Source organism: Mustela nigripes, chromosome 2, assembly GCF_022355385.1.
Source record: "Mustela nigripes isolate SB6536 chromosome 2, MUSNIG.SB6536, whole genome shotgun sequence".
NCBI classification, from domain to species: domain Eukaryota; kingdom Metazoa; phylum Chordata; class Mammalia; order Carnivora; family Mustelidae; genus Mustela; species Mustela nigripes.
The window spans coordinates 96,658,072-96,684,538 of record NC_081558.1 but is presented as its reverse complement, the minus strand read 5'-3'; the positions used below and the strand labels follow the sequence as shown (position 1 = coordinate 96,684,538).

The 26,467-nt window shown below is 48.3% G+C and overlaps 1 protein-coding gene across 1 annotated transcript in view; it reads right to left on the bottom strand.

The window, feature by feature from the left end:
- CLSTN2 (calsyntenin 2) overlaps positions 1-26,467 on the bottom strand; it is a 602,866-nt gene that overhangs the window by 24,455 nt on the left and 551,944 nt on the right. The window contains exons 9-10 of the mRNA XM_059391040.1: positions 15,431-15,593; positions 2,534-2,700 (exon numbers count right to left, since the gene is read on the bottom strand). Coding sequence (XP_059247023.1) covers positions 2,534-2,700; positions 15,431-15,593 — 330 coding nt within the window. The remainder of the gene's footprint in view (positions 1-2,533; positions 2,701-15,430; positions 15,594-26,467) is intronic.

Here is a 26,467-nt window from a genome sequence, read left to right as displayed (position 1 = left end):
TCAATCCTGTGTCTTATCATTAACTTCCCCTTCAGTGCTCTAGTTCTTGCCAGCTGTGCCCTAAGGATGGAAAAGGATCCTCTGCAGTGACTGGTTATCAACAGGTGGCATCTGGAAAAGTCGGAAAAGCCTCAGCCCCCTCACCCCCCAGTGGCTCTGTGTGCCCCTCATTTCACAACTCCCTCTTTTCATAGGCTCTGGTGCTCTGCAGAAATGGTCTGCCTCTTAATTTATCTTTCTAAGAATGTGTGGCTTTTTGGTCTAGTATCTTTTCTTTGCTTTCTTTGTCCTGCAGTGCTTGAACCCTGAAACTGGTCTCATGGGGGTGCCCTGGAGCAGAGCACATCCACTTGGGGTTGGGGGGGGTAGTAAATCCAGAATCCAATGGAGATGGAGCCTCACTGGGCTGACAAAATGCTAAGGAAACAACTCAAACAGCTGGCTGAGTATCAAACCCCAGCTCTGCAGGTGAGGTTTGAAATAGGCCATGAAGTAGACAGGGGGAAAGTTGTCCTTCCCAATAAGAAGCAGTCCTGCAGCTTTCCTTCAATGACAACTATTGAGTGCACCTGTGTGTGTGTGTGTGTGTGTGTGTGTGTGTGTGTGTGTGTGTGTATCTAACATCTGGAAAGCCATTCTTGCCTTGCCCTGTCTATGCACTTCTCCCACCTTCCCCCTTTGATCCAGGCTCCAAGGGGAGCATCCTAAACCATGCTCTTGCCCAGATCATTATCCTCTGCCTGAGTCCTTCAGTGGCTCCCTGTCCCATGTCAATACCTGAATATAGTTTACGAGGCTCCATGATGCAGCCTGGGCTTATCTCTCTGGCCACACTTTCTACCTTTCCTCCTGCATTTTGGGCACTGTAACATTGGCCTTCTTGGCATTCTAGTGCGCAGGGCGGGGCTCCCCAGCCCTCTGCCATCATTCAAGCTCTCAGATCTTCCTAGAGCGACCACCCAGCTCCCCTCTCCTGCCATTCTCCTGGTTGATTCTTCCCCATCCTGAAACATTCCTCTCAGACCTTGCCTCCTCCAAGAAACCTTCCCTCACTGCTGCTCCTCAAGTTCTAGAACTCTGGAGCAGGACCACTTGGGGTTCAAATTCTGGCTCCTCTCATTACCAATTCTGGGATCTTGGACAAGTTTCCTTTCTCTTAAAGTCCTCAGTCCCTCATATGCAAAATAGGAATATCTGTGTTACCTTTGTCAGAATTGTTCTGAGCCTGAATGAGTTAACAACCACAAAGCATTTAGGGCCCTGTCTGCCACTTGGGGGAGCCTCAGTGCTCACCCTCATCAGAGTTTACTACTCTGGATTACAAACCTCAACCTGGATCACCGATTTCCTTGAAGACAGAGGGCTGGAGATGTTCAGAATCCACCTCCACCCCCCAGCCCAGAACTAATACATGGATGTTGATGGCATGTCTGATGTGACTGTAGCTTAAAGAAAAGCAGGACATGCTCAGGCCACCAGCCCCTCCATGGATCCCCTTGTCAGAGCCTCACTAGCCCCACTGGCAGTGGGAATAAAGGTGTTGTCTGTGTGGGGGGGAGCGACTCCCTCTCTCCAGGAGAGGTAAGCCCAGGGCAGGAAGTTAGTAGAAGATAGGGGTGTGGGGGCAACCTCTACTCTGGTCACACAATCCTTGGGAAATGACCCACAGAGGAAACCCCACAGTTAGAGGGGAGGGGCTGCCCTGTGCTCCTGGAGGCAGAGGGTGGCCTGCCTATTCTCACTAGGGTCCGTAAGGATTGATCAGGGGCTACGGCGATGTTGACCCAGCTCTTTGCTCCGGTTCCCAGAGGCTCCCTGCTAGCAGGAGCTCCTAAGGTCCAGGTGAGGCCAGAACTATTGCTGTCTGTGGGGTGGGGAGGCAGGAGGACACTCACGGGGGACATTTAGCTCTGTGTGTCCTGCCCCCTCAGGAGGCGCTTTTTTCCAAATGCAGTTTCCATGCTATTGGATCACGTGAATGTTTTTATTTTGCCTGAATCCACTCACATTCCCTTTGACAGAGACTGCTGGAAGCCCAATCTGTGCTTCAATTTCATAACCTGAGGCCCTGCAACCTCCGAATCTTCTAATTCCAGCCCCACCCCACCCACAGGTGACCTTCCTTCCTAACTTATATTTAACATGGCCAAACTCTTCATTCTATTTTAAAATATTTCCAAAGGGCATTCTGGCATGATGCTTCTGTTCATTTGGCAAATAGACAAAGCAATCCACCAACCCAGGAACCACTGAAACAGAACCGTTCCCTTCTGGTAGCTAGTGAACACATGCCTGCCCTTGGGTAGAGAACTGATGATATACAAGGGCTCCATCTAGGAATTTCAGGACACAGTGCAAGTCCCCCAGGGAAGTTACAGTCACAAGTCTCCCCACTGCGCCAGCACCTTTGCTGCCACACCACCTCCAGGCAACTCAACCTGGCAGGGGGAGGGGGGCTCCACTTCCCGAGGGCATGGGCCATAGGCCTCCTCTGCCTATTTCTTATTGGTGGTGATGCTGGCTCGTTCCTTACCTTTATTCCTTGGCCGAGGCTTTCCAGGGAATTAATATCCAGTCCTTCCTTGCAGGCCTGCAGGCAGGAGATCACCTTCTGACTCTCCATTTTGCCAGGGCGGATAGTGAGACTGGCCAGGCTTCCGTGAAAGAATTGAGCAAAGCGAGGTTTGGTGACTTCTCCTCCTGAAAGAGAAAGCAGCAGGGTCATTTGCCCTGTGGAGACTAGATCCAGAACACCACTTCATGGCACGATCTGGCTGGAGGACCAAGGACACGGTGACTGTGTCCCCTCAGCCCAAGCTTTTCCTGCAGAGCGGGAAGCTCAGTGGCCAGACTCAACAAGAGGATATTATCTGCACCAAGATGTCGGAGCTCCCTAGCTGCACTGATTTAGAAATCCTGGAATTCCTGATTGGAAACAGCTGGCTTCAGAGGCATGCACGGTGTTAGGATAGAGAAAGGATCCTAGAGAGTAAAAACGGGAGGACTGCTGTGTGCCTGACTGTCTGATAGGGACTTCAACTGAGCAAGTCTGCAATGAAGGGATCTGTGTTTCCCATTCACAGCCCAAGAACCTTGAGACTCAGAAAGGTTGAGGGACTTGGCACAGCACACACAGCTGAACCCGAGAGCTGGCTCTCTATTCCCGGTCTGTCTGACCCCAAAACTGGCATTTGCTTTCCCTAAATTCCACAGAGAGGTTGGCAGGCAGTCGAGGAATCCTAGAGACCCACATCCCTGGGCTCTGGCTCTCTTGCAATGAATTGATTTTGTCCCTGCTTAAATTCAAGTTCTTTGGCATAGGAGGACTTCCTTGATTCTGTTCTATCTCTATGTCCTCATCACCTACTTGTTTTCCACCTTCTCTCTAGGGGCTGAGCCGAGTCCTGTCTGAGCTCAATCCTGCCCTTCAGCACAGGAAACCGTTCCACGTCGCTCAGGTCAAGGCCCCTCCTCCCATTTTCTCCTTGGTTTTCTCAAGGTCTCTAAAGCAAAAGCCGCCCCTCGGGTCCATTTGAATCCTTACCTCTTCCAGGAGGCCTTCCCCACAGCTTTCGTGGAGCACAGGCCCCTTCTGTCTCCGGGCAGCCTACACCGACAGACTAGCCTTGATCTTGCATTTCCGTTCAGAGAGGTAGTGGGACATATGAGAAACGTGGATGTGGGTTGAACCCGAGCTTTGCTAATTCCCTGGGAAGGTTTTGTAACCTCTGAGCCTCTGCTTGCTTCTGGGTTTTGGCTCCCAGTTCCCCTGTCCTCTCAGAGGACTCCTGCAGCCTCCCCAGGACCTGACTCCTGCAATGCATCCCTAGCGAAGCGTGCTCCTGTGAGACACCACCCTGGAGGGCACATTTCTGACTGTTTCTACTAGAGTGACACCACAGTGACTTGTCTGCCCTTCCACTAGCCACTCCGTGCCAGCAGAGCCTGGACCTCAGCCGGAAGGGGCGGAAGGCTCGCCCCGGGTCCCTCTACTGCAGCCCTGGGCTAGAAGGGGCTCCTAATACCAGCATTCCTATATGCTTGACAGTTCAACTTCTTAGTAGCTAGTAGTCTTTTGTTATTCAAATTCCGTACTGTAGTTAATAATTCTCTATACTGATCTGTTGAAAGTGCAGTGTGGTTTTCTCCTGTGATTGAGTCCACACTGCTACACCTTCTCTGTTGGCACACATAACTTTTCTCTCACCTGTTCCTCCTCACACTAAAATACCACCTCCAAACTGCTTACATTAGGTAAATCCGGCGGTCTATCAAGGTCCCTGTCAGCCCTCTGTGCCCTGCTTGCTCACAGAAACCTTTCAAGAGCCACCCTACTAGCCCTCTCCATGTCTGGAGCCCCCTCCTCGTCCGGAGCCCCCTCCCCGTTTGGAGCCCCCTCCCCGCCGTGTCCTCTCCTTGCCCTGAGCCTGGCAGCACGGACTTCATTTGAACATATCCTCAGAACCCGGTGTTGCTAATGGTTTACATGTGTGGGCTTTATGTCCTCAATAGCCTATGACTGTGGTTGGCAACGTTGGCTGCACACTTTCATCACCTGGGGAATCTTTAAAAAGACAAACTAATTCTGGTGTGGGGTCCCACCCAGAGAGATTGTGACTTAATTGGTGTGGGGAGTTCCAGAAACTCCTCAGGCACGTCAAATGTGAAGTCAAGTTTAGGAATCCCTGGCTATAAGTTTCTTGGGTTGGATCTTTTGCACATTCTGGTATGATCTCTCTCTATGCCACCCTCTGGCTTACTCCTGCTACCCTTCCCATGCTGCTAGAATGTAGTTGTTTTAAGTCTCTCTCCTGGATGGCAGGGACCACTCATGCATTACTCAATTTTTTTTTTTAAGATTTTATTTATTTATTTGAGAGAGAATGAGTGAGAGAGAACATGAGAGAGGAGAAGGTCAGAGGGAGAAGCAGACTCACCATGGAACTGGAAGCCCGATGCGGGACTCAATCCTGGAAGTCCAGGATCATGACCTGAGCCAAAAGCAGCTGCTCGACCAACTGAGCCACCCAGGCGCCCTGCATTACTCAATTTAATGAAGATGATACTGAGCAGGTATTAAGGGCAGAGGGAGGCACTGGGCACTTTGCATAAGTTGGCTCATTTATTCCTCTCAACAGCACAGGGCTTCTGTGTTGTCCGAGTATGCTGCACCCTGCCCAGCACAGAGCAGACCTTTCGTAACTGTTTCCCAGACTGAAAGGGATGGTGAATTAATGCCAGCAGAGCAGTGGACATTGTGGAGTCTCTCCAACATCCATCTCACCTCGGCCCTCTTGTAGCAGCAGCCCAGAGGTTGGCGGGAGTTGACTTGAATTCCAGGGATAGATTCTACTTAGTCACAGCTAACCAGGTTTTCCTGTTGCCCTCACTCCAGTGACTGAGTCAGGTGTTGACTTCAGATGAAGCCAATCATTACCTGTGTCCACTAAGCCACAGAGGTTGGCCCAGGAGTGATCATGAGACCAAGTTTAGGCCAATGAGATGAGAGAAGAAATTAACCAGCAGCCTTTGGGAAAAGAGCCTCCATTTTTCTCTCCAGAAACTTTCTAGAACCCACTCTCGCCCTCTTCCCTGGATGGGATTATGTGAAGAAGGAAGGCTTGGAGCTGCGGCAGCCATCTTGTAGGCAGACCAGGGCCAACCAAGGTGATGCATGAAGGAGGGCAGGGCCGGGAGAGTCCTAGCAGAGGAGGACCTCCTCACTGCGCTACCACAGCACATCCTCAGCCGAAGGAGTCAATCACCCACCTTCACGGTTTAAGCCATTTTGACTCACACTGTTGTTCTCTGCCACCAAAAACACCAGCACTTTGAAAATGAAAGAAGATTCTATCAAAGTACTTGGTCCACAGGGAACTCCAAACAGATTTGCCTTTGAGAAATGCCCTGATGTGGCAATGACCTGAGAGTGAGGGGGAACCCATCTCAGGCCTTCTAGTCCAGGTCCTCAAAGACCCCATAGGTAAAGTACCCCTCAGTGCCATTAGCCTGTTCCTGCCCCAGCAAACGGGCACTTCCACTGACCTATAGAAAGAAGGGTATGAACGTGGGTGTGCATGGTGGAGCTGCCACTCAGGACATTCAATGGGCCATTGTTTCCCTGCTTTGTCCACCACGTGTCCCCTTAGAGCAGCAGATGTAGAAACTACCATTTACTGGGTATGCACTACGTCTCCAACACGGTGCCAAGTCCTCCACAGACATCATCTTACTGAACCTTACCTAACTCTTGGGATGGAGGTACTTTTTCTGTAGTTAGAATGGAGTAAACTCAGCCTGAGAGAGAGGTAAGTGGCCCGAGGCCTCACAAGTAAGAAGTGGTGATGTGTGGGCCCCTCGGGCATGCGGGGCCACCTGGGGCATCCAGGAGTACTGGCCGGCCTGAGCCAGGGTGAGAATGACCAGAAGCCCTCTGTGGTTTGTCCTCTAGCCATCTCAAGGGCACACTCTGCAACTCCATATTTAAAGACCAAAGACCAAACTTCACGACTCTCTCGGATGCTAAGACATTTTCCTACACACCGTTTTCTCTCCACAAGACATTCATGTTCTGTACTTTTGATTCAAGGATCCCAGCTCTGTGATGTACTCTATGTATTAATGGTACAGCTCCAGGAAATTGATTCAATTAGCACTTTGCAATAGGAGGCCAGCATAAAATTTGAAATATATTTGCACTCAGGGGTGGCTGGGATGCAGGATTTAAAAAATAATAGATACATTGAAAATCTCTTTCTTTTTAATATCTGGGGTGTCTTCATAAACCACATGGATACTCTGTTAACCTTTAGACACAAATATGCTCCTCATGAATTATTTCAAGAAAAAAAAAAAACATATCCTGATTTCTTACACAAAGAACTTTCTCTACATGTTTACGAATGTGATTTTGGGTTTCCAAGGCTAGATCTGCACATGTTTCTAGAGTGTTTGCTGAAAGCCCAGCCTTCTGTTAGATTCAGCTATTATAAGATGTAGACCATGCTCTCTAGGAACTTATATATAGTTGGGAGAATAAAGTACAGACTCTGGGAAAATAAAAATATAAGAGTAAATTACCAGTGCAATAGATGATCTAAGGCAGGGCATGACTGATTCCAAACAAATGGTACAGATGAGGTGTCCAACAGATCAGAGCAGAAAAATAATAGCCATTATCTCTGAGGCCCTTAAAACATGGTAAACTCTTTCACATGCAATTTTATTTAATACTTCAGTGGCAGGATAGTATGTTTGAGACCTTAGCCTCTATTGTTTTGATTTTTCCTGAGGATTTCTCCCATCTTATCCTGCCTTTAGACACATATCTGGAACCCTAGGAGGGTGGGGAAATCTCGGTATGGATCCACATTTGGGGAAGAGTAGAAGAAGAAACTCTGGCTTCCCGCAGACAGGAAAATGTCACCCTCTAGTTGGGGGGCTGGCAGGGAGGTAGTGGAGGGGGTAAGGACATAGAGGTGCAGAGTGAGCCCCTGAAGCCAGTCACCTGGTCTGAGCCTTGGCTGTGGAGCACGATGCTGGAGGGGATGCTGGCCTGTCACATCTGGACAGATAGGCGGATGGCCTGCAGATGGTCTTACAGAGAAAGCATGAGAAGCAGGAACATATTTTTGTGTCTCTAAGTAAGACAAGGAAATACTGAGAGAGTTTCCGGCCCCATAAATCCCTTAGTGACAGGACCAAAGAGTTGAGCGCCGTTTCCATGGACCTCGGCACAGGACGGTGCCTGGATGCCCCCCAACACCCTAGTCCCACATAAACAGCCCTGAAATCAGCTGGCACCAGGGAAATGGAACAATTTCCAATTTGCCAAGGTCAAATCTCCCCCGCTCAGACAGAAGAAGGGTTCAAAGTGAAACTAAGATGGGTGTGGAAAACACAATTTTTCTTTGTGAATTCAGATTCCTATGTGCTAGACTCCTAACTCCTTTTCCAGATGATGTTTTCAGAGTTTGATAACTTGCCCACAGCTACACAGCCAGGAATTAGCGAAGCCCAGATTCAGACCCAGGTCTGGCTCACTTACAAGGCTTTGACCTGCACGCTGTCCGACAGATGGGGCCGGGAGGGTTCGAAGAGGATTCCTCAAAGGATGTCATAATTGGGCTGCTTCATGAAGATGGGGACAGGTTGGGACTGACACAACCCTGGGGAAGAATATCCAGTTACACTGGGTTCTGTGGACACAGAAGGGCTTTGGCAGCAATTGCTCTGAGCTAGAATTTGTACTGGGACTGAACTCCCCTGAAACTTTCCTTCAACTGAGAGGTGGGGCCCACCCACCTCAGTAGCTTTTGAACTACTTCCCTCTAAGTCTAAGTAGAAGACCTGCATGGTGTGAGGGTGCTGTCTCCCTGCTCCAGGAAGTGTGTGTGGGATGCTGTTGCTCCTTCCCTTCCCACTGTCATTCCCGAGTGGGTGCCGCATTTCCTCTTGCTGGCGTTGAATGCTGCTCGGTGTCTGGCTTGTTGATGGGGATGCCCGTCAATGAACACAATTTCATGGATGGTTGGGTATCCAGTTTGAGCAATGCAAATGGTGAGACAGTCTGAAATCTTGTTTTCCCTCATTTCCTCATTTTGGTGATGGAGACACCCATCGAACGTGAAGGCTAAGTGAAGTGTGTAACAGATCCCCAGGGCTAGAGCTTCAGAACTGTCTGCACGGCCCCAGGGCTGCAGCTGTAGGCTACAGGGGACTTGTGGAGGCATACCATCTGCCCTTACAGCTGACCATAACCATTCATAGTAGGCTTTCTCAACCCCTTCCATGTCTATCTCTCCAGTCTTTCCAGCAGATGTCTCCTATGTGGCATGTTCCAAGGCGTGACCCCAAAAATCATCTCTGTGGGGTCAGGGACGTGAATTCATGGAGTTGCAAAGGGTCCTCATATATCACCCAGGAGATTCCCTCTTCATCCTCCAGATGAAGAACTGAGGACTAGAAAGGCAAGGCATTTTTCAAAGGACCAGAGCCATAGGGGAGGTCTGGAATCCTCTTCTTCTAGCTCCAAACTCAACCCTCCCTATATTGGACCATGATGGGTCTTAGTTACCTTTAGGACTTAGCTTGACTTTGTCCAGTCTGTGGGAAAAAATGCCCTGGGGGTTCACTCAAGTGATTTGACTCCAGATTCCAGAATCCTCTGGTCTTCTGTACTTGAATATGCAATGTCACCAGGCCATCCATCGTCTCTAGAAGCGGAGGTGGTGTAGAAGGTGCAAGCGAGGGTCAGGGTCTGGTGGCAGAGACCTGGGTGCAAATCCAAATCTGTGTGGCCCTTAGCAAGGCACTTCTCTCCCCTCTCAGTTTTCTCATCTGCAGAGTGGGGATCCCATTTTTATCCAGGCAATAGGGTTATGAAAGGGGAAGGCATGCACTTAGCTCCACAGGGTGTAGGAACTCAAGAATGGCATCTAGTTGTAGGGGCAGTGTGAACCAAGGGACTCAAACATGAGATCACATGATGTGAGTTTTCTCTATCTTTCCCTTCAGTGGCTCCCCCCGCCCAAGTGCTTCTCTCAGAGAACTTGAAACAACACTGTTTTTGCTCCAAGATCCTTGTCAAATTTTCTAATTGATATTATCTTCAGAATAAGATACAAAATTAGAATTACAATTCAGTTATACTGTGTTCCAGCCATGAATTTTAAAGCAGACTTCATCTGTGTCTTCTTTAAACTAATATACCTTCATGTCAAATTAACAGGGCCTAGAACAATCTTTTCTTGATTTTTCTGACATGGTTAATACCAAGAGACACCTTGTTAGTCATTCCCGTGTGTTAGACCACAAACCACATACCTTTGTCAAAACAGCTTCAAATATGGGATATAATCCAACGAACATTAGCGACTGACCTTCTCTACTGACATACTGGAGTAGAGAGAAAGGTGAGGAGAGTAGAATCTGGGAGAGCAGACAATCCTTGCCTTCTGTAAACTACAGCTGAGCAGGGGATGGAGAGCTGCATTGGCACCTTCAACAAGATATGTCCCACAGAGTGCTCCAAGAACACTGTCTCAAAAGGAGCGAGTTCCATGGTGAAACAGGACTGAGAAACAAGGGTTAAGTAAGATCCAACAGACTGCTTGATTGGTGGGCTCTGGAGAGCTTTTAATAAACTAACGAGCCCTGTGATTCTCCTCCAGGCGGGTATGGGGATAAATGAGGCGGTTTCCCAAACTTGACCATGGCCTCCTTTTGGAAGGGGCATCCTGTGGGACTGGAGCTTCCCGAAGTCCTCCCTGGGAAATGTCCACCTGACTCTAAGGCAGACTAGGTTAGCACATGCCTCTTTCTTCCAGCAGCAGAGACCCTAGGGATGTAGAATAATTTCAACACAGACTTTATTAAGATAACTTGTACTAAATTAGACCAAGCTGATTAAGTGAAGGCATGTACTCCAAGTCCCTGCACTAATTTTAGTGTCTGGCGACAAGATGACCTGGAAACGTGCACCAGATCTCAGGACCACATGTGGCTCCAATTCCCCTCTGTCAGAAGATGACATGCTATTGATTATTGAAACTTGCAAGGTTATTTCTGCCTTTTTATCAACACTTGTGACCATCCCTATTTTTTGCCTTGACTCCTCCCAATGGTCACAGTGGGAGTTCTCTATCTGCCCTTTAACAAGAAGTTCTAATTTTTAGAACCATCCTTTTCTCTCCCTCCTGTGGCTTTATTTATTAAGTAGTGGGTAGGACTCAGCAAGACCAGGACCTAGGGTAGAAAGGTCTTGTCCAAGATGAAGATAGTGTCCTAGTCAGGAGCAGCAAAGCTGGATGCTCTAGGAAAGCTAAGGTCTGGAGTGGAGGAGAGTCTCTAGAAGAAGTAGGGATGAGGTGGTTGCTGTGGACGGGTGACAGGTAGGGAAGCCTGCAGTGAGATCTAGCAAGAGTAGTAAGGATGAGGGAGGGAGCAAGATGGTGGCTTCTTGACGGCATGCCAAGAGTCGTGTTTCTGAAACCTGGTTAGCCACTTCGATGCAACACGCAGAGAGGTCTCAGTTGTGGTGTCAGGGGAGAGGTGGCCCAGAATCCTACCTGCTGGGGCACCACCCTGAAACCCCGGGGGCTCCCTAAGGTCCTGGTCTGACATGGTCATGGGACAGCTGCCTCCCAGTCCCCATGTAGGCGGGCCCAGTTTAGAAATCCAGGGGCAAAGCAGGTGTGAGGATACAACTTTTGTAATACATCAGCAGAACTTGGATTTTTGTTGTTAGAAATGGATGAATAGGACATGTAAAGAAAAGGGCAAATTAATTCGTCTTTTAAATGATCTTCTCCCCTGACAAGGCCCAGAGAGGGACAAGGAACCTGAAATTTCCCTAAAGGCAGCAGTTTCTGAGTTGGCCCACACAGAGCTCGGCACTGAGAGGGTGTGATGCCATCCTGAGAGCACAGAAGGGAAGGCAGGGCAGTATGCATTGGCCGCAGAGGGGAAGAGGACCCTTCTACCCTGCGAGGTCCATCCTCGCTGCAAAAGCCTTTCTCTATGATTAAGATACATGCTGGAGGCGATACTGGCAACATTTCTTAAGTGTAAATGAAGTCTCTCTTTTTCTTTTCTTAATTACTAGAAAAACTACCAGTGAAAATGATGTTCCACTGATTACTCTGGCTTTCAGATTCACCAACAGGACACAGCAGGCTAATTGGGGCTGCGGAGACTGCCCAGCCACAGAGCTGGAGCCTGGGCCCGAGAGCATCCAACAAGCAGATGCTATCAAATTATTTTCTATCCCCATTGTGAAACCCCAATTGGAAATTTCACAAATGGGAACTCATTTCCTTGCCAACCTCAGAAGCACCTAAAAAGCTCCCCACAATCGCAGGCCCAGAGGCAATTAGAGCCTCGCCCAGCAGGCTTAGAATATGCATGTAAGTGGATTTCAGAAAGTTAGCAATGTGCCCAGTAACGGCTGCATCGTGGGCTGTCGATTTCACAGTCCTGCAGCCTGCAGAAAGGGCTTCTAACGTGTTCTTCCAAGACAAAGCATGGCTCCAAGGAGGATGAATCTTGATGCGAACCCAAGCTCCTTCAGGAGGCCGTCTGGCATCTTACAGTCACGACAGGTTGCCACTCCTCTTCCCAGCCTCTTCTGCACCCATCCCAGTCCCTGTACCTCACAGTGACATTGACTGTGCCCACGTTTCTGTGAAGATTCCTTATTTTCCTGCTGAACTCTCACCTATCCTAGAAAGCTCAAGTTTCAAGCTTCTTAAGGACTGTCTCCTATGCTGAAAATGTGCCAGTATATCACCTTTCCTCTTGGGGAAGAGACCCAAATCTCCATGGCCTGAAAGATAGTGTGGTCAGGGTCCCGCCTACACGACAAGGGTCATGTTCCAATACTCGTCTTCTGACTGGCTATTCTCCCGCCTCACGGACCTTCCCTCTGACCTGCAGATGGACCTGGCTGAGCAGGGTCCATGTGGGAGGGTCCATCCTGAGGAAGGGAAGAAACGTCTGTGCACACAGGGACCCACAGGAGGCTGGAATCACGGAAGCCAGAGCATACCCGATCTGCATACCGCCTGCCGTGGGGGCTCAAGTGCAAGGAGCAAAGAGGGGATGGGGGAGGGGACCAGCAGGTGTTTTCCAATGGATAGATACATTTATTCCAGTGAAACATGCTAAACAGGCCTCGTTTAACTATCACCTTTTCCTTACAAGGACAAGGGAGGTTCTATAGATGAGAGAGTAGTTGCTCTGGGAAGCTGCAGATTCTGCTGGGTCCATACAGCGAGGATGTGGCAGGATGCGGGTTTGACTCACATTCCAAATTTTCTGACTCTAAAACTTAAACCCTTTTTCTTGGTTCTGTGGAGGGTCACTTAAGGAAGTGGGCAGCCAGGGATTAGCAAGGGGAATGCAGGGTGGCTGTGGGTTTTTGATTCCAGAGTGGACAGATGTGTCTGAAGTTTTCCACATCAGCTCCTGTGTTTTCCCAAACACATAGTTCCATCAACAAAATGAGCAACCAGCCACAATGAGGAGAACACAGGCTCTAAAGACTTGGGGTCAGGCAGGTTTGGCTGGGTGACCTCGGGTCGGCTCCTTCACCTCTGAAAGCCTGACGTTCTTTATCTACAAGCTGGGACTCCTGGCTCTTTCTCACAGGACTACGAATACCCAGGTATGTGAAGGGCCTCCTCGCAGCCCTGGCTCTTAAAGTGTGTGTGTGTGTGTGTGTGTGTGTGTGTGTAGGGGATGGTGGTTGTGGTGGGAGCAAATATTTCTTCCTATTGGTGTACAGGTATCCAGATGGAGTGGAGTCACATCTGGTCCTGAGGAAGAGGGCCATCTATGCCTCTCAGACTGAGGGAGAAGTCAGCAGGAATCACTCAGAGAATCTGGACACTGAGCCTGGAGCCCACAGCAGGGGGAGATTGGGGTTGCCTCATTTAGGGAAGGGTGGTTGTATTTTTTATGTGGGAAGGACAGTCAAATATCTGTGACTAAGCGGATAGGCCATGGTGCTTATCAGTATTATTCATAAAACAGTTTGCTTATTTTTTTTTTTCCTTCCAGACACATTGTAGATTTTTACTTTCCTTCTTTCCTGGAGTTAGTTGTGGACGTCTGAATTGCTTAGGCCAATAAAATGAAAGTGAAAATGATCAGTGTCACTGGTGGATGAAAGCTGTAAGAGCTCATGTGCCATTCATCATGTTTTCTTTTTTCTCTTTCTCAGTACGAAGCAACAGGGCTTCTCTGTCTGCTTGGGTCTCAGACTGAAGGAGAAGAGAAGAGCCCTTAAGGATCTGCAGTGAATACAGACTGAACTATCTTAAGTACCTGGGGCTTGATTGTCACTGCAGCACAACTTAGCCTATGCTAACTGATTCAAAGAGGAGGTCATCTAAATTCTTTATAAAAGTACTTTTTATTTTGGTGGGACTGTTTTCCCGCCCAGAAGACATGCAACTGGGCAACAGTGCCTATAACTGGCCTTGTAGAGGTGGGGGCAGGTTTCCATTGCAGGCTGGAGGGACGGGGATCTGAGTGTGGTCTCTGAGGGCCTCTAAAGGAGGAGTCATAGTGAGGTTCATAATGAGGCAGTCACTGGATGGGTGGTATCCAGGCCATGTCCCAGAATGTCCACAGGCTGGCTGTGCTGTCCAGCAGGGGCACTGAGCCATAGGAGAGAGCCAGCACTCTGGTCCGACTGTGTTCAGTGACTAATGATTCCTGTGCCATCTCTGGATCAGTGGCTTGCTACACTCATTAGTTTCATGAACTCTCACCAGATGACAGTTTCCCTTTTCTGAATTCCTGGGGAATTCTGCAATACTGATAAAGTTCTTATCAAGTTCTATTGATATGTCCAATGAACTTCTTAGTATCATGTGACCTATGTCAGATGTTGAGTCGGTTACCATGAGGTTGGGTCATCTCGGAGTAGTAATCTGTGTATTTGGGGAGCATTTTTCTTCCCCTCTGTGATTGCATTGGTATTTCAAAGTGCCCTACTTTTTTAAATTTTTTTAAAAGATTTTATTTATGTATTTGAGAGAGGAAGATTGAGCATAAGCTGGGGGAAAGGGGTGGAGGGAGGGGGAGAAGCAGGCTCCCTGCTGAGCAGGGAACCTGATGTGGGACTTGATCCCAGGATCCTGGGATCATGACCTAAGCTGAGGGCAGAAGCTTAACTAACTGAGCCACCCAGACACCTAGCACCCTACCTTTTAAGGGAGCAAAAACAAAGTCTCCAACAGAACTGAGTGAAAGGCAGAAAGGTTAAATGTATGTTAAAAGAGCTGGTTTTCCTGGTTGCAAAGGGTAGATTAGCCTTCTAGTTTGGGAATTGGAGGAGAGGCAGCAGCAAAGAAACTGAGGAGGGAGCAGAGAGCTTCTAGTGGAAAGGCAGTAAGAACCCTCTGCCCTTAGTGAGTGGGGAAGGGGCTCAGAGCTGAGCTGAACTTGACAGAGGCCTCCCCACACCACCCCCCACAGCCCTCCATATTTGTAAACTCCCAGAGCAGAGGAGTGGGGGCTTGGACGACTTGTGTGGGGATAGAGGGGGATTTTTGGCTATGGATTAACACTCAACAGAATCAAATAGCAATTTTAATATGGGATTCTACATTCAGCCTTTTATCTGCACAGCCCCAGTCTGAAATCAGAGAAGGTTCCAGAACAGTAAAAGTCACCAGCAATTTAGAGGCAATCATGAAACTGCTTGTGTTGATCTAAAATCAAAATCTGGTCCCAGGGGCTTCATTGTTACACAAGTTTAGTGTCTGGATTAATCCTTATTTTTATAGGTCCCGTTTTATTAGTAAGGGGTAGTAAATTTTCTAGGCTAATTCTCACATCACTTGCTTTTTTCCTTCTCTCTCTCAGTACCTTTCATGGATTGTACACAGATGGGCCAAGGAGAAGGGCTTGACGCAGTTACCTTGCCAACAAGCGCCGACTGTAAGTTGCATGGCTATGTGAGATGGATGAATGGGCCAATCGTTGGTCACCAGATAGGGTTCATATGTTGCTCCATCCATGTACAAGGTAACTATGGGAAACTCCACATTGATGACGTAGTAATGCCATTCTTTATCACATATCTAATGAAAAGAAAGAGAACCAACACTTAAAATTGAATATACAATAAAACATCAAACAGGCTTTTATTCTAATTATGAAAGGGAGAGAAGACATTTTTGGGTCAAAATTTTTTATTGCAAAAAACTCAATGCACATAATGGTTGATGTAACTGAGGTTAGAAAAGCTCACATCAAACTTGATGGGGCAAACCATGGGGTAGAGGAATAGCAGAGAGTCCAATCATCAGACAAGTATTTGAGTATGGGCATCTTGGTCACATAATTAGCAGCTGTTGAGTCTGACAAGGTCTTGGTGGACAGGGTGGGTGACAGCTTAAATTTTCTTTGCATAAAATTTTTCTTAGTTCTTTAGTAAAGAAAAAAGTTAAATTGAAATTATTTTCCTAAACTTGGGGATAGGGGGGCTAGAAAAAGAAAGATACTAGATTAAAAGTAGAAATGAAGGTGGGAATAGAGAAAGGAAGGAGGAAGGGAAAGAGAAAAATGAAAATGGAAGAGAATTAGGGGCTAGAAAGGAGCAAGAGAGAAGGCAAAGAACAGGGGACAAGGAAGGAGGATGGAATGCAGAAGAGTAGGAACTCCTGATTCCTTTGTCTCTAGGAGCAACCAAGGAGTAACCTCATGGCCCCTTCAACTTGAGCAAAATACATTCTGAGAAAGACGGTCTTCCTGAGGGGACTCACATACATCCTGCTTTGGAGGATGTAGGGAGACAGAGAAGGACCATAAATAGTCCTCCTCATCTGGATAGGTGCAGAACATTCTCACACTTATGGCCTCTCCCAACTTTTGTGCCCAGGATTCCTGGTCTTAGGGCTGGAAGCCAAAACCCAACTTTAATGGATGGGTAGGGACACTGGGGGCTAGAATGGAGTCATAACCCCTGACCTCAAGGAGCTGAGCTCCCACAGCATGGTCCAAATGGAAAATGGAAACCAAGACAAAAGAGAAACCAAGTGGGCCTTGGGAAGGGAGACAGGAAGGTGGTCACGTTGGAGAATGGTGCCCCTTCTCTAAGTCCTTAAGCCAGTGCCTTGGGAGTCATGTTCAACATTCTCCACACCCCCCTCTCCCTCAAATCCCTCTGCACCTTGTGGAGTCCACCTCTGAAATGTCTCTCATCTGCATCCTTGTCTCCATTGCCCCCACCATCTTTGTCAGTGGAGACAGATGAGTTCTGTATGAAGGTGACCCTCAGGTGAGGGTATCAGAGCCCTCCCTACATCCCATTCTGGATTAAATGTGCTGTTTCTCATGAATAGATAACACCAACAGGGATGCTAAATGATCTTTTCCTTTTCATTTTGGAATAGGAATTTTTCCCTTAATGTTCTTTTTATATTGTCCTGTCTCATGTCTCAGAAAATTGCTCTTTTTGAAGCCCATTAGCCTGATAAAGCCTGATGAATATTTTAGGGGCCCCTGGAAGGTAATCAGGTGGTGTCAAGCAAGTATTTCCCAAATCCTGTTACACCTCCTTGCACATACAGCTCAGTACCTGTTTCTGAGGTCCTAACCAAGTTTATAGCCCTCTGGCTACAGGCCTGAGGCCAGAGGTTGGCCTGGAGGCAGGCTCTTAGGCTGACCCAGTGTTGTGCGATGGTACAAAGGAAGCCCTGGAGACAAAGTCTAGGGGTAGTAAAAGAGTGGGGAACTAAGAAGGAGGCATCAAATCCAAGCAGGCCCATCCAATGCACCTTGGACTTGACGTCTGCAATAAAGAATACGCAGACAGCATATTTCAGAACCTGGAAGATGGCTCACATCCTGGGGAGGGTCTCTGAGGCATAGAGATATCTCTGCCCAGTCCCAGGGTGGGCTAGGAACAGGTGGTAGTGCCATGGCCTGACTGCACCCCATGCCCTTTCTAATGTAGCAGAACACGACAGTCAACCAGGCAATCCTGGGCGGCTCCCCTGTCCTGGCCTCCACAGCCCTCTCTCTGCAGCTCTCCTCTCGGGCATGACTGCCATCTTGAATCTGTATGCTGGCTGACTCTCCAGCATTCCACACCTGCTGACTCTGGGCAGAGATTGAACCTATGGCTCGCTTCCTCTCATGACAGTTACGACATTTTATAGGGCAATTCAAAAAAGTTCAAGGAAGAAATAAAATCATTCCATGACTAATAGTAGCTATGGCCCCTCTCAACATGTCAATCTTTTCCTAGGTGTGCCCCCACCCAGGTTTTCTGAAATGTGCTTCATGAGTAGCAGCCCCCAGGATGCCCTGCATAAAAACAGTGACCCTATATATAGAGCCTAGCTTTTTTTTTTTAATTTCCCATTTCATTTGCATATCCAGGCTTCCAGTAGCCTCAAAGTTTATACCTGTAATAACTTCCCAACCTTGTTGGAAAATGGAACTTTTCTATTATAGCATTCCTATAAGCATCCTGTGAAAAACTGTGGGGGAAGGTCAATTTGACCATACTGGGTCTACAATTTAAAAGTTTGCTTGATTCACTTAATGTCAAGATTAAAATGCCTTTACCAACTTCAGTTTTGGTGGCTACATAGTAATGGCAATACTAAATTATATTTAAATATTCCCTTATTATCAGGTATTAATTATGTAACAACAATATAAAAGATACTATAACATAATACTGTATTTCTTTATGCATAAATATTTGTCTGCATTTCTGATTATATCCTTGGGAAAGATTCATGGTAGTAGAATTATTGGGCCAAAGGTTGAAGGTATTTTTTTTTTAAGATTTTATTTATTTATTTGACAGAAAGGTAAAACCAGGGAGCCCAAGTGGAGAGAATGGAAGAGGGAGAGGAAAAGCAGGCACCCTGCTAAGCAGGGAGCCTGATGCAGGGCATGATCCCAGGATCCCAGGATCATGACCTGACCCAAAGGCAGCCCACTTAACCATCTGAACCACCCAGGTGCCCAGGTTGAAGGTATTTTGAAGGCTATTGATACACACTGCTAGGTTTATTTGTTTGTTTCCTGTAAAAATTTGTGCCTATTAATTCTCTTGCCTATAGACTGTAAGAGTGCTTGTGAGTTGTACTCTTACCGCATTATTAACAAAATATATACTCCTGGCAATTTGAAAGGGGATACATTATATCTCCTTTTAATATGGTTCATAAAGATGGCAAGATTTATATTCTCCAGGGTCAAAAGGGAGGGCTTCTGGGAGGGGAGCAGCCTGAGCGAGGACTCCCAGGCAGGAACACTAGGGAGCTTCCTCGGGTAGCTCCCGCTTGGGCATCTCAAGAGGCTTTGAGCTCAGAATAGGCTTACGCCTGCAGACTTCCCACACCAGGTAATCTATGAAGGCAGCTAAGGGAAATGCCTAGTTAGGGTTTCACTAATGTGGATCTATGATGGGGAAGAGACCCACATTAGCCCTCTGCCAGAATTGGAGGGACAAACTGTAATTGAAAAATGATCAAGCCAGGAGGCTGCAAAAATAAATGTGTCAGTGCAATGGCTCAACCATGAAAGAAGGAAATTAGGCAATGTGACCTTTCCGGGGTGGGGGCGAGGTAGAGAGAAGAACTTTAATTCCTGCCTGTTCATGAATCACTGGCGGACAAAGCTGGCACCAAGCATGTCCAGTGCCATCCTCTGAGGCGATGGCCAGGGCCTCCACTGGGTCAGACACACCCTTCTCCCTGAACACCTGCAGCTGTTCCCAGGGTGGGTGGCTGCAGCTGCTGTTCAGCCAGCAACTGACCAGAGACCTGTGACCCAGGGACATGTGTTTAGCAGGGACAATGCTAAACGGGGCCTGAGTGGGGAGGCTGCTGGCACTCCAGGGTAAGTCAGGGGCCATGGAAGCCTCCCATGAGAGGGGAGGCAGAAATCAGGCTGCTAACTGGTTGGTGGGTCCAAATAGCCTTTAAAGTGTCAGTCCCTCCTGGGTGGGAGGGAAATCTATCTCAGGTTGGAAAGCTCCATTCAAAATACTGGATTTCCTAGAAAAAGAGCTCTGAACTTGCAGTGTGGCCCCTTTAAAGGATATCTACTCTGAGAGTTAGGAAGGAGGAGAGACACAGAGCGGGAGGGGTCAGGCGAGGCTGGGAAAGGTGAGGCCTGGAGACAAGGCACAGGGACAGATTTGGAAGTGAGGTGGCAGGCGGTATGGGGTGTGGGACAAGGGGAGCAGGATGGTAGTCATAAGGACAATCAATCCTGGACCGTGCTTCCCTATTCCTTAGGCTATGGGATCCTCCCCACAACCCTCTGCAGGATGAGGGCTAGCCCTGTCTCTGGCACCTGTAGAAGATAAAGCAAGAGAAATGACAAGAAATGACGTGGTGTCTGATCTCAAGGAGTGTATGCTGGGAGTTCCACATCATGCGGACCCCACTCAGCTTCCACATTCGGCCTCTTGTGTGTTTGTTTTACGTACAACCAGTGGCTAAGCTCACACACTCACTGCCACTTCAGGGTCTGAAGCAGACACTTAGCTCCTGAGTGACAGACTTGCATGTCAAATTGCCCCCACGTGGCCCATCTGACATGCTAAGGCACTCAGGCTCACTGTGTCCAGCATGGAGCCCAACACCTCCCCTGCTCCAGCTCCCCCCTTACCCCTGGCCCTGTGCAGTGTCCCTGCCTCAGCAAATGCTCCTCATCTGACTGTAGATTTGTCCTCAGGCCTCAGGCCAGAACCCTGGGCATGGCTTTAGACTCTCTCCCTCTTTACCCCTGCCCCTCTAGCCAGTGTGCTGCCAAGTCTGGAAAACACCCCTCCCCTCCATCCTCATCCCTTAGCCCTAACTCTGACTCAGAATTCCCAAAGTGTACTCGAGGGGGGAGATTGAGGAGGGGTGTTCAGACAGGCCAGGGCAAGATGGAAAGCACCCGAGCCGGGGAGAAGCCCATCTGCAGCAGGGAGACTGTGAGAAAGCTCTGGCATGAGTGTGGGTGGGGCTGAGCTGGCAGCCTGCTAGTGACCAGCTCTGCTGGGGATAGCCACAGAGACCAGTGAAGGAGGGCTCCCAGGAGGCAGTCCTGCAGGCTGGGCTGGTGGGGGGGTGGTGGTGGGCCAGGTGGTACACCTGCCCTAGGAACTTCTGGTTGATCATGTTCTGGACTTCAGGAAAATAAGTGAAACTTTCAAATCCTGACTCCTTCCCCTGTAAAGTGAGGATGAGGAGAGCACCTACATCATAGGGTTACTGTGTAAACTGATCTAAAATAAAGTGTATACCATGCTACGCACATATTTTCAACCTGAGCAGATAGGAAAACCCCTTTCCTTTTCCAAACAGACTGAGATGCTGCATAAAATAAAGCAACAAAGATAACAAAATAAAACAGAAATAAAAGAATTAGAAAGAGAAGTCCTTAGGTATAAAAAGCCAATAAAAACCCAAAGCTGCCCCCGAGTGTTGAAAGTGAATGGCTGCTGAGGGGCTGGGACCTACCCTGTCAGCCATGGCTTCAAAGCCACTGGGAGAGAGGAATGGAGAGTCCATCCGCCTCATGGGGACACTAAGGCAAGGGCTCAGACAGACATAAGGGCTCTGAAACAAGTCACCTCAGAGGCCTTAGACCCCCAAGCCTGCTCTTTCTATGTGCATGGGCTCCAAGTGGACACAGCCCAGGCAGCATAGAAATCTAGAACTCAGAAATGAACTTCACAGCGCATCTGCCAGGGCTTTAGGCCCCCCAAAAAGACATCCTCAAAATCTAGTAACAGAGATAAGCCTGCCTAGGTCTTGGGCAGGACAATTCCGGTGGGCCTTGAGCTCAGAGTTAAAATTTATGAAACAAAGAGGAGGCAATCCTTTGTATGCCAGAGAAAAAGCAGGCAAAACAAATGATCAAAAACCCATGTTTCAGCAACTACAGAAAATGGAGCTATTAGGGAGAAAATAGGGGAAGGCAAGTTTGAAAAAGAATCAAGGGAAAATTCCAGAAAGAAAAGACACAGGTATGGAACTAAAAAGAACGAAATCACTGACAATGGAATTGGAGAATTGGGTGATAGATGAGATTGGAGGAAAATGAGGATTTGATAAAGCAATGGTATGGATTGTATGGATGATCCCAGGACACATTCCAGCAGAGAGCCTGGCAGACATGTTGGGGTGAGGCGGGGTGGGGGGGGGGGCGGACAGTAGAGGGGCAGGGCTCCTGAAGACCTCCAGTGCCATGCTGGAGGCCTGTGCTACCTTACTGTGGTGGCTTGCAGTCTAGAAAGCCATTTTTTTACTTTCACAGCCATCTCTCGTGTTAAATCAGAGGATAGTAGACACACAGATCTCCACAGCCCCTGGCCTCAGGACATATTCGAAGGGCAGGTCAAACCTGAACATCTTTTTCTGAAAATGGACAACAACTGAACCAGATGGGTTGAAACCATGCAAATCAGGTTTGCGGTGGGAACTCGCAAGGCCCTTCGGCTTCAGGTCACTGTTTTGGAACATTTAGAAAGATGTGGTTTTGGTTAATGCCAAGACCAATCTCATGCCAAAGCAAAGATACCGCTCTTATTTGCAGATCTCTCTACGATCTTCCTAGGAAGGCACCTGTACTTGCGCACTGGCCCAGAGAAAGGCGGGGTGTTTTCTGTGGAAGGTGATGAGGACAGCTCCGAAAGCACCCGCCGGGCCAAAATTGCCAAAAGCAATTGCTGACTCAGGGCAACAGTGTCGGAGGCAGGCCCCTGGCCAGGGCAGCCTCCGCCATTAAAAGATGGCGCCTGGCTAGTTGCCAGGTTAGTATTGCCTCGTGAGACTAAGCGGAACGCCCAAAGAGGAAGTAAACAGCATTGGTTGCTAGCGAAGTTGTTCATTTAGGTGCACAGCCTGATTCGCTCCCTCCTGTACCCTGCTCGCTGATTGGTCATGTAAACGTATATAAGTGTGTAGACTTGTGGAAATAAAGAGAGAAGATGCATCTGAACTGGGGCTTCTTGTCGTCCTTGCGGGTCGAGAGCGACACAACAGAGCACAGGGGAACAGGAACCATGAGAGGTAGCTTGTGTCAAAGAGACCACCCCATTTGCAGTTTGCTTGAGCAACAATTGGGCAAATCCCCAAAACAAGACTGAGAAACTGTCCTTACAGTTTGTGCTCACACCATGTAAATCCTTGTGTGTGTCCAGGATTCAAACTCATCCACAGAGACAGAAAACACACCTACTGTGCACTGAGGACATGGCTGGTACCTGGGAGCAAGCTATGATTTTTTGCTGGGTAATCAGCTTCTCGGACCAGCTGTTTATGCTTTCCCCCTTAAGCCAAGCCTTTAAACAAAGCCAACCAGATCTCCCTTCCCCACCCTGGGAGGACACCCTGGGAAGATCTCTTCACTTCCAGCTCAAACTGATGGTCTCATTTTCATGTATTCAAACTCTACTTCAGTTAGCCCCTCGTGCAAACGAAAGCTACTGTCTCCAGCCTGGGTCTGATCTGCCAATTCTGTAAATCCCCATGGAGGTTGTAGGGTTGGTAGGTTAATGCAGGAACCGGACACTGGGGCAGCTAATCTGCCCTCAGTGAAGTGGGAATTGTGCATTCTGAGTGCTAGGTCCCTCCCAGGGGTGAGGAAGAGGGACAGGACCAGCCAGGGGAGATGAGAGCCCTCACGTGCCATCTATCAGGAAAGTGTGACTGCTTCAGGCTTCTTTCCCAGCGGCAAGATTTGTAAAACAGTCCTGCAGGAGGTATAATGAACAACGGTGTCAGGGTCATGATCGGAGACAGTTTATGCAGTTAAACAGGTTTCTTTTAGCAAGACTCCACAGGGCCATGGTTCTCAAAGTGTGGTTCCTAGACCACCTGTACGGGCCCCAGCTAGGCTTACAGACTGAAGGTTTGTAGCCTCTCCAGATTCCTGTGTTGAAGCTCTAATTCCCAGTGTGATGCCATCTGGGGGTGAGGTTATGGGGAAATAATTAGGTTTTGATGAGGCCATGAGTGTGCCCCCCCCCCTGCTGGGATTAGTGTCCTTATTTATTTTTTTAAAGGTTTATTGGGAGGGGAGGGATACAGAGAGAGGGAGAGAATCTCAAGCAGACTCCACACTGAGCAGTCTGATGTGGGGCTGGATCTCACGACCACAAGATCATGACCTGAGCTGAAATCAGGAGTCGGACGCATAACCGGTTGAGCCACCCAGGCACTCTGGGATTAATGTCCCAGTGAACATGAAAACCAGAGACCCTCTTTTCTCTATCACGTGAGGACACAAGTCAGGAAGTGGGTTTTCACCAAGAGCCAAATCTGCTGGCACCTTGATCTTGGACTTCCCAGTTTCCAAACTGTGAGAAATAAACATCTATTGTTCAAACTACCAAATCTATGGCATTTTGTTATGGTAACCTGAGCTGAGACACCTAGGAACCTGTCAGAAATGCAGATTCTCAGGCCCTACCCCAGCCGCACTGAACAGTGAGACTCTGTAGGTAGGGCCCAGCAGTGTTTTTCTAAGAGACCCTCAGTGTGTTCAGACAGGTCAAGTTTGAGAAACTTTGTCTCAGAGAATATGCTAATGTGGGCAATAGAAGAGTTTACCATATCCATTGACCTCCTTTGTTTTCCCTTTAGGTACCTAAGAACATCACCTGAAACAAAAAAATCTCAGAAGACACATGCTGTGAAATTCATTCTGTTTGTGGAACACAGGTTGAACACGTGTTAACCATGTACTCACTCTATCCTGGATGCTTTCCTGGCCCTGGCAATGTGACGGAGAACAAGGCAGGAAGATTTCTGCCAGTCCCTTCCCACTTCCCAGCGCTTGCACTAGTCTCTCCCCTCTCCAGCCCCTGATGAGGCTTCCCCGCTTCTGTTTACAGGTTCCCCAGAGCTTTCCTCTTGAGCATGAGGATTCCCTCGCCCCAACAGCAAAAGGCTTCTCTTAAGCCTGCCAAGCTTTCTTCCTCCTCCTCAGTTTTTGCTTCTAGGATGTGCCATAGAATTCATCTGGGGATGTCTTCCTCATGCATTTACCGAACAGCTGACATCTGTCAGGGCCCCAGGACGCAGATTGGAGCTGCCTAGGCGGGCCCTGAAGCACGAGTCTTTTTGTTTTGTTTTCTTTAAAAGACTTTTTTTTTTTTTTTTTAAATAAACATATTATTAGCCCCAGGGATATAGGTACCCTCCCCAATGTCCATAGCCCCACCACCCTCTCCCTCCCCTCCTCCCCCTGGCAACTCTCAGTTTGTTTTGTGAGATTAAGAGTCTCTTATGGTTTGTCTCCCTCCTGATCCCATCTTGTTTCATTTATTCTTTTCCTACCCCCAAATGGAAGCATGAGTCTTAAATCTGACTATTAGGAAAGGGACTATTTTCCTCAGGTGTTCTTTCCCTGATTACAATCAATTGCACAAAGACAAAGCAGATTGCTTGCCTGGAGAAAGGAATGGTCTTGAAAGCAAGATGCTTTAGTTTGGGGCTGAGGTGGGTGCAGGCCCCTCTGACAGAAGACTGAGCCTCTCAGGGTACAGAGTGAGGGGCACAACCACCACCCCAGCATGGGCTCTTGCAGACCCACCCACTGACTGAATGAATGCACGGTCACAGTAAAAGCCAGTGACACTGGACAGAGATGCTCCAGAAAAGGGGGACATGGGGACCCAGCTCAGGAAGCTGGAGCCTGGTTTGGGGGATAAGGCCAAATCTGGGTCAAATACTTAGAAATCTGAAGCTCTGAGCATGGCAGTCCAAGAGAAAGGGGTAAGCAGGTCCAGTACACATCAGGGTTCTAGACAGAAAATGAGGCTGAGGAAGGAGGGTGAAGATCATCAGATACAGGTGGGTCTAGAGAAGACTGACTAGGGAAGGGCCCAAGCATGTTGTGAAGGCCTCCTCATCAGCCTCTGGCTATCCTGGGGGTATCAGCATCTCCATGCATTCCCACCCAGAGACAGTGGCTTTGAAGTGATCAGCTCAGAGGAAACTTCAGCTATAGCCTCTTACCTGGACAGGGATCTGGGGCAATTTTCTTAAACTTTCTTAAACTTGGTGGTCAAGTTCTTCATCTGTAAAATGGGTAAAACCCCTTTGTTGCAGGAAGCTTTGATTGTTTATTCAATGGATATTTATTGGTAGTGACTATAGGTCAGAGATTATTCTAGGTGTTGAGTATAGAAAGTGGGCAAAACCAGTAGCAGCTCCTTCCCTAAGGGAATAGCTGAAAAATAGAATACACATGCAAATAATGTAATGATCTGTCTGAAAGATATACCCTGCAGGGGGTGGTGCCAGGTGCCATATGATCTCGGTTGTTGAGAGATCTGAATTGGTTATGGAGATGAGGAAGTGAAGGTGAAGGAAAGGAGGCAGAAGAATGGGCCTATGGGGATAAGAATGGTCAAGGGGGAGGGAACAGCCCGGATGATAGCCCTGAGGCTCGAGCACAGTGGGGGAAGGGAGAGCTTGTGATCTGGAGGGCAGGGGACTTGGCAGAGCAGGTGTTAGGGAAGGGTCAGTCTCTGCCCCTGCCTTCAATCCTGCTTCGGCCAGCACCCCCTTATTAAGTCAACCCCAAACCCCCTGCCTCCAGATTCATTTTCCTGTCTCCTCAGACTGGGCTCTGCCCTCCTCCAAACCTGTGGGGGTGGTACCCACTTTCCACAAAGTACTCCCTGCTCAGCCTGACCCTAGAGAGGGGCCCTACTGCAGTTCAGTGTTGGGGCTCTAGCACAAGGCGTCCAGAGTTCATAGTCTGATCTGACTACTTCCTGACTATGTGATCTCAGGCAACTCACATTCCCTCTCTCTGCTTCAGTTCCTTCATCTAAAAGATTGAAATAACAAAAGTAACTAACTCACTGGGTTGTCCCAAATCCCACACAACACTCGACGCACATCTGTAATTTCACATTTGTTAGTAGTCATATTAAAAAACTAAAAAGAAAGGTGAAATTATCTTCAAGAGTACAGCAACT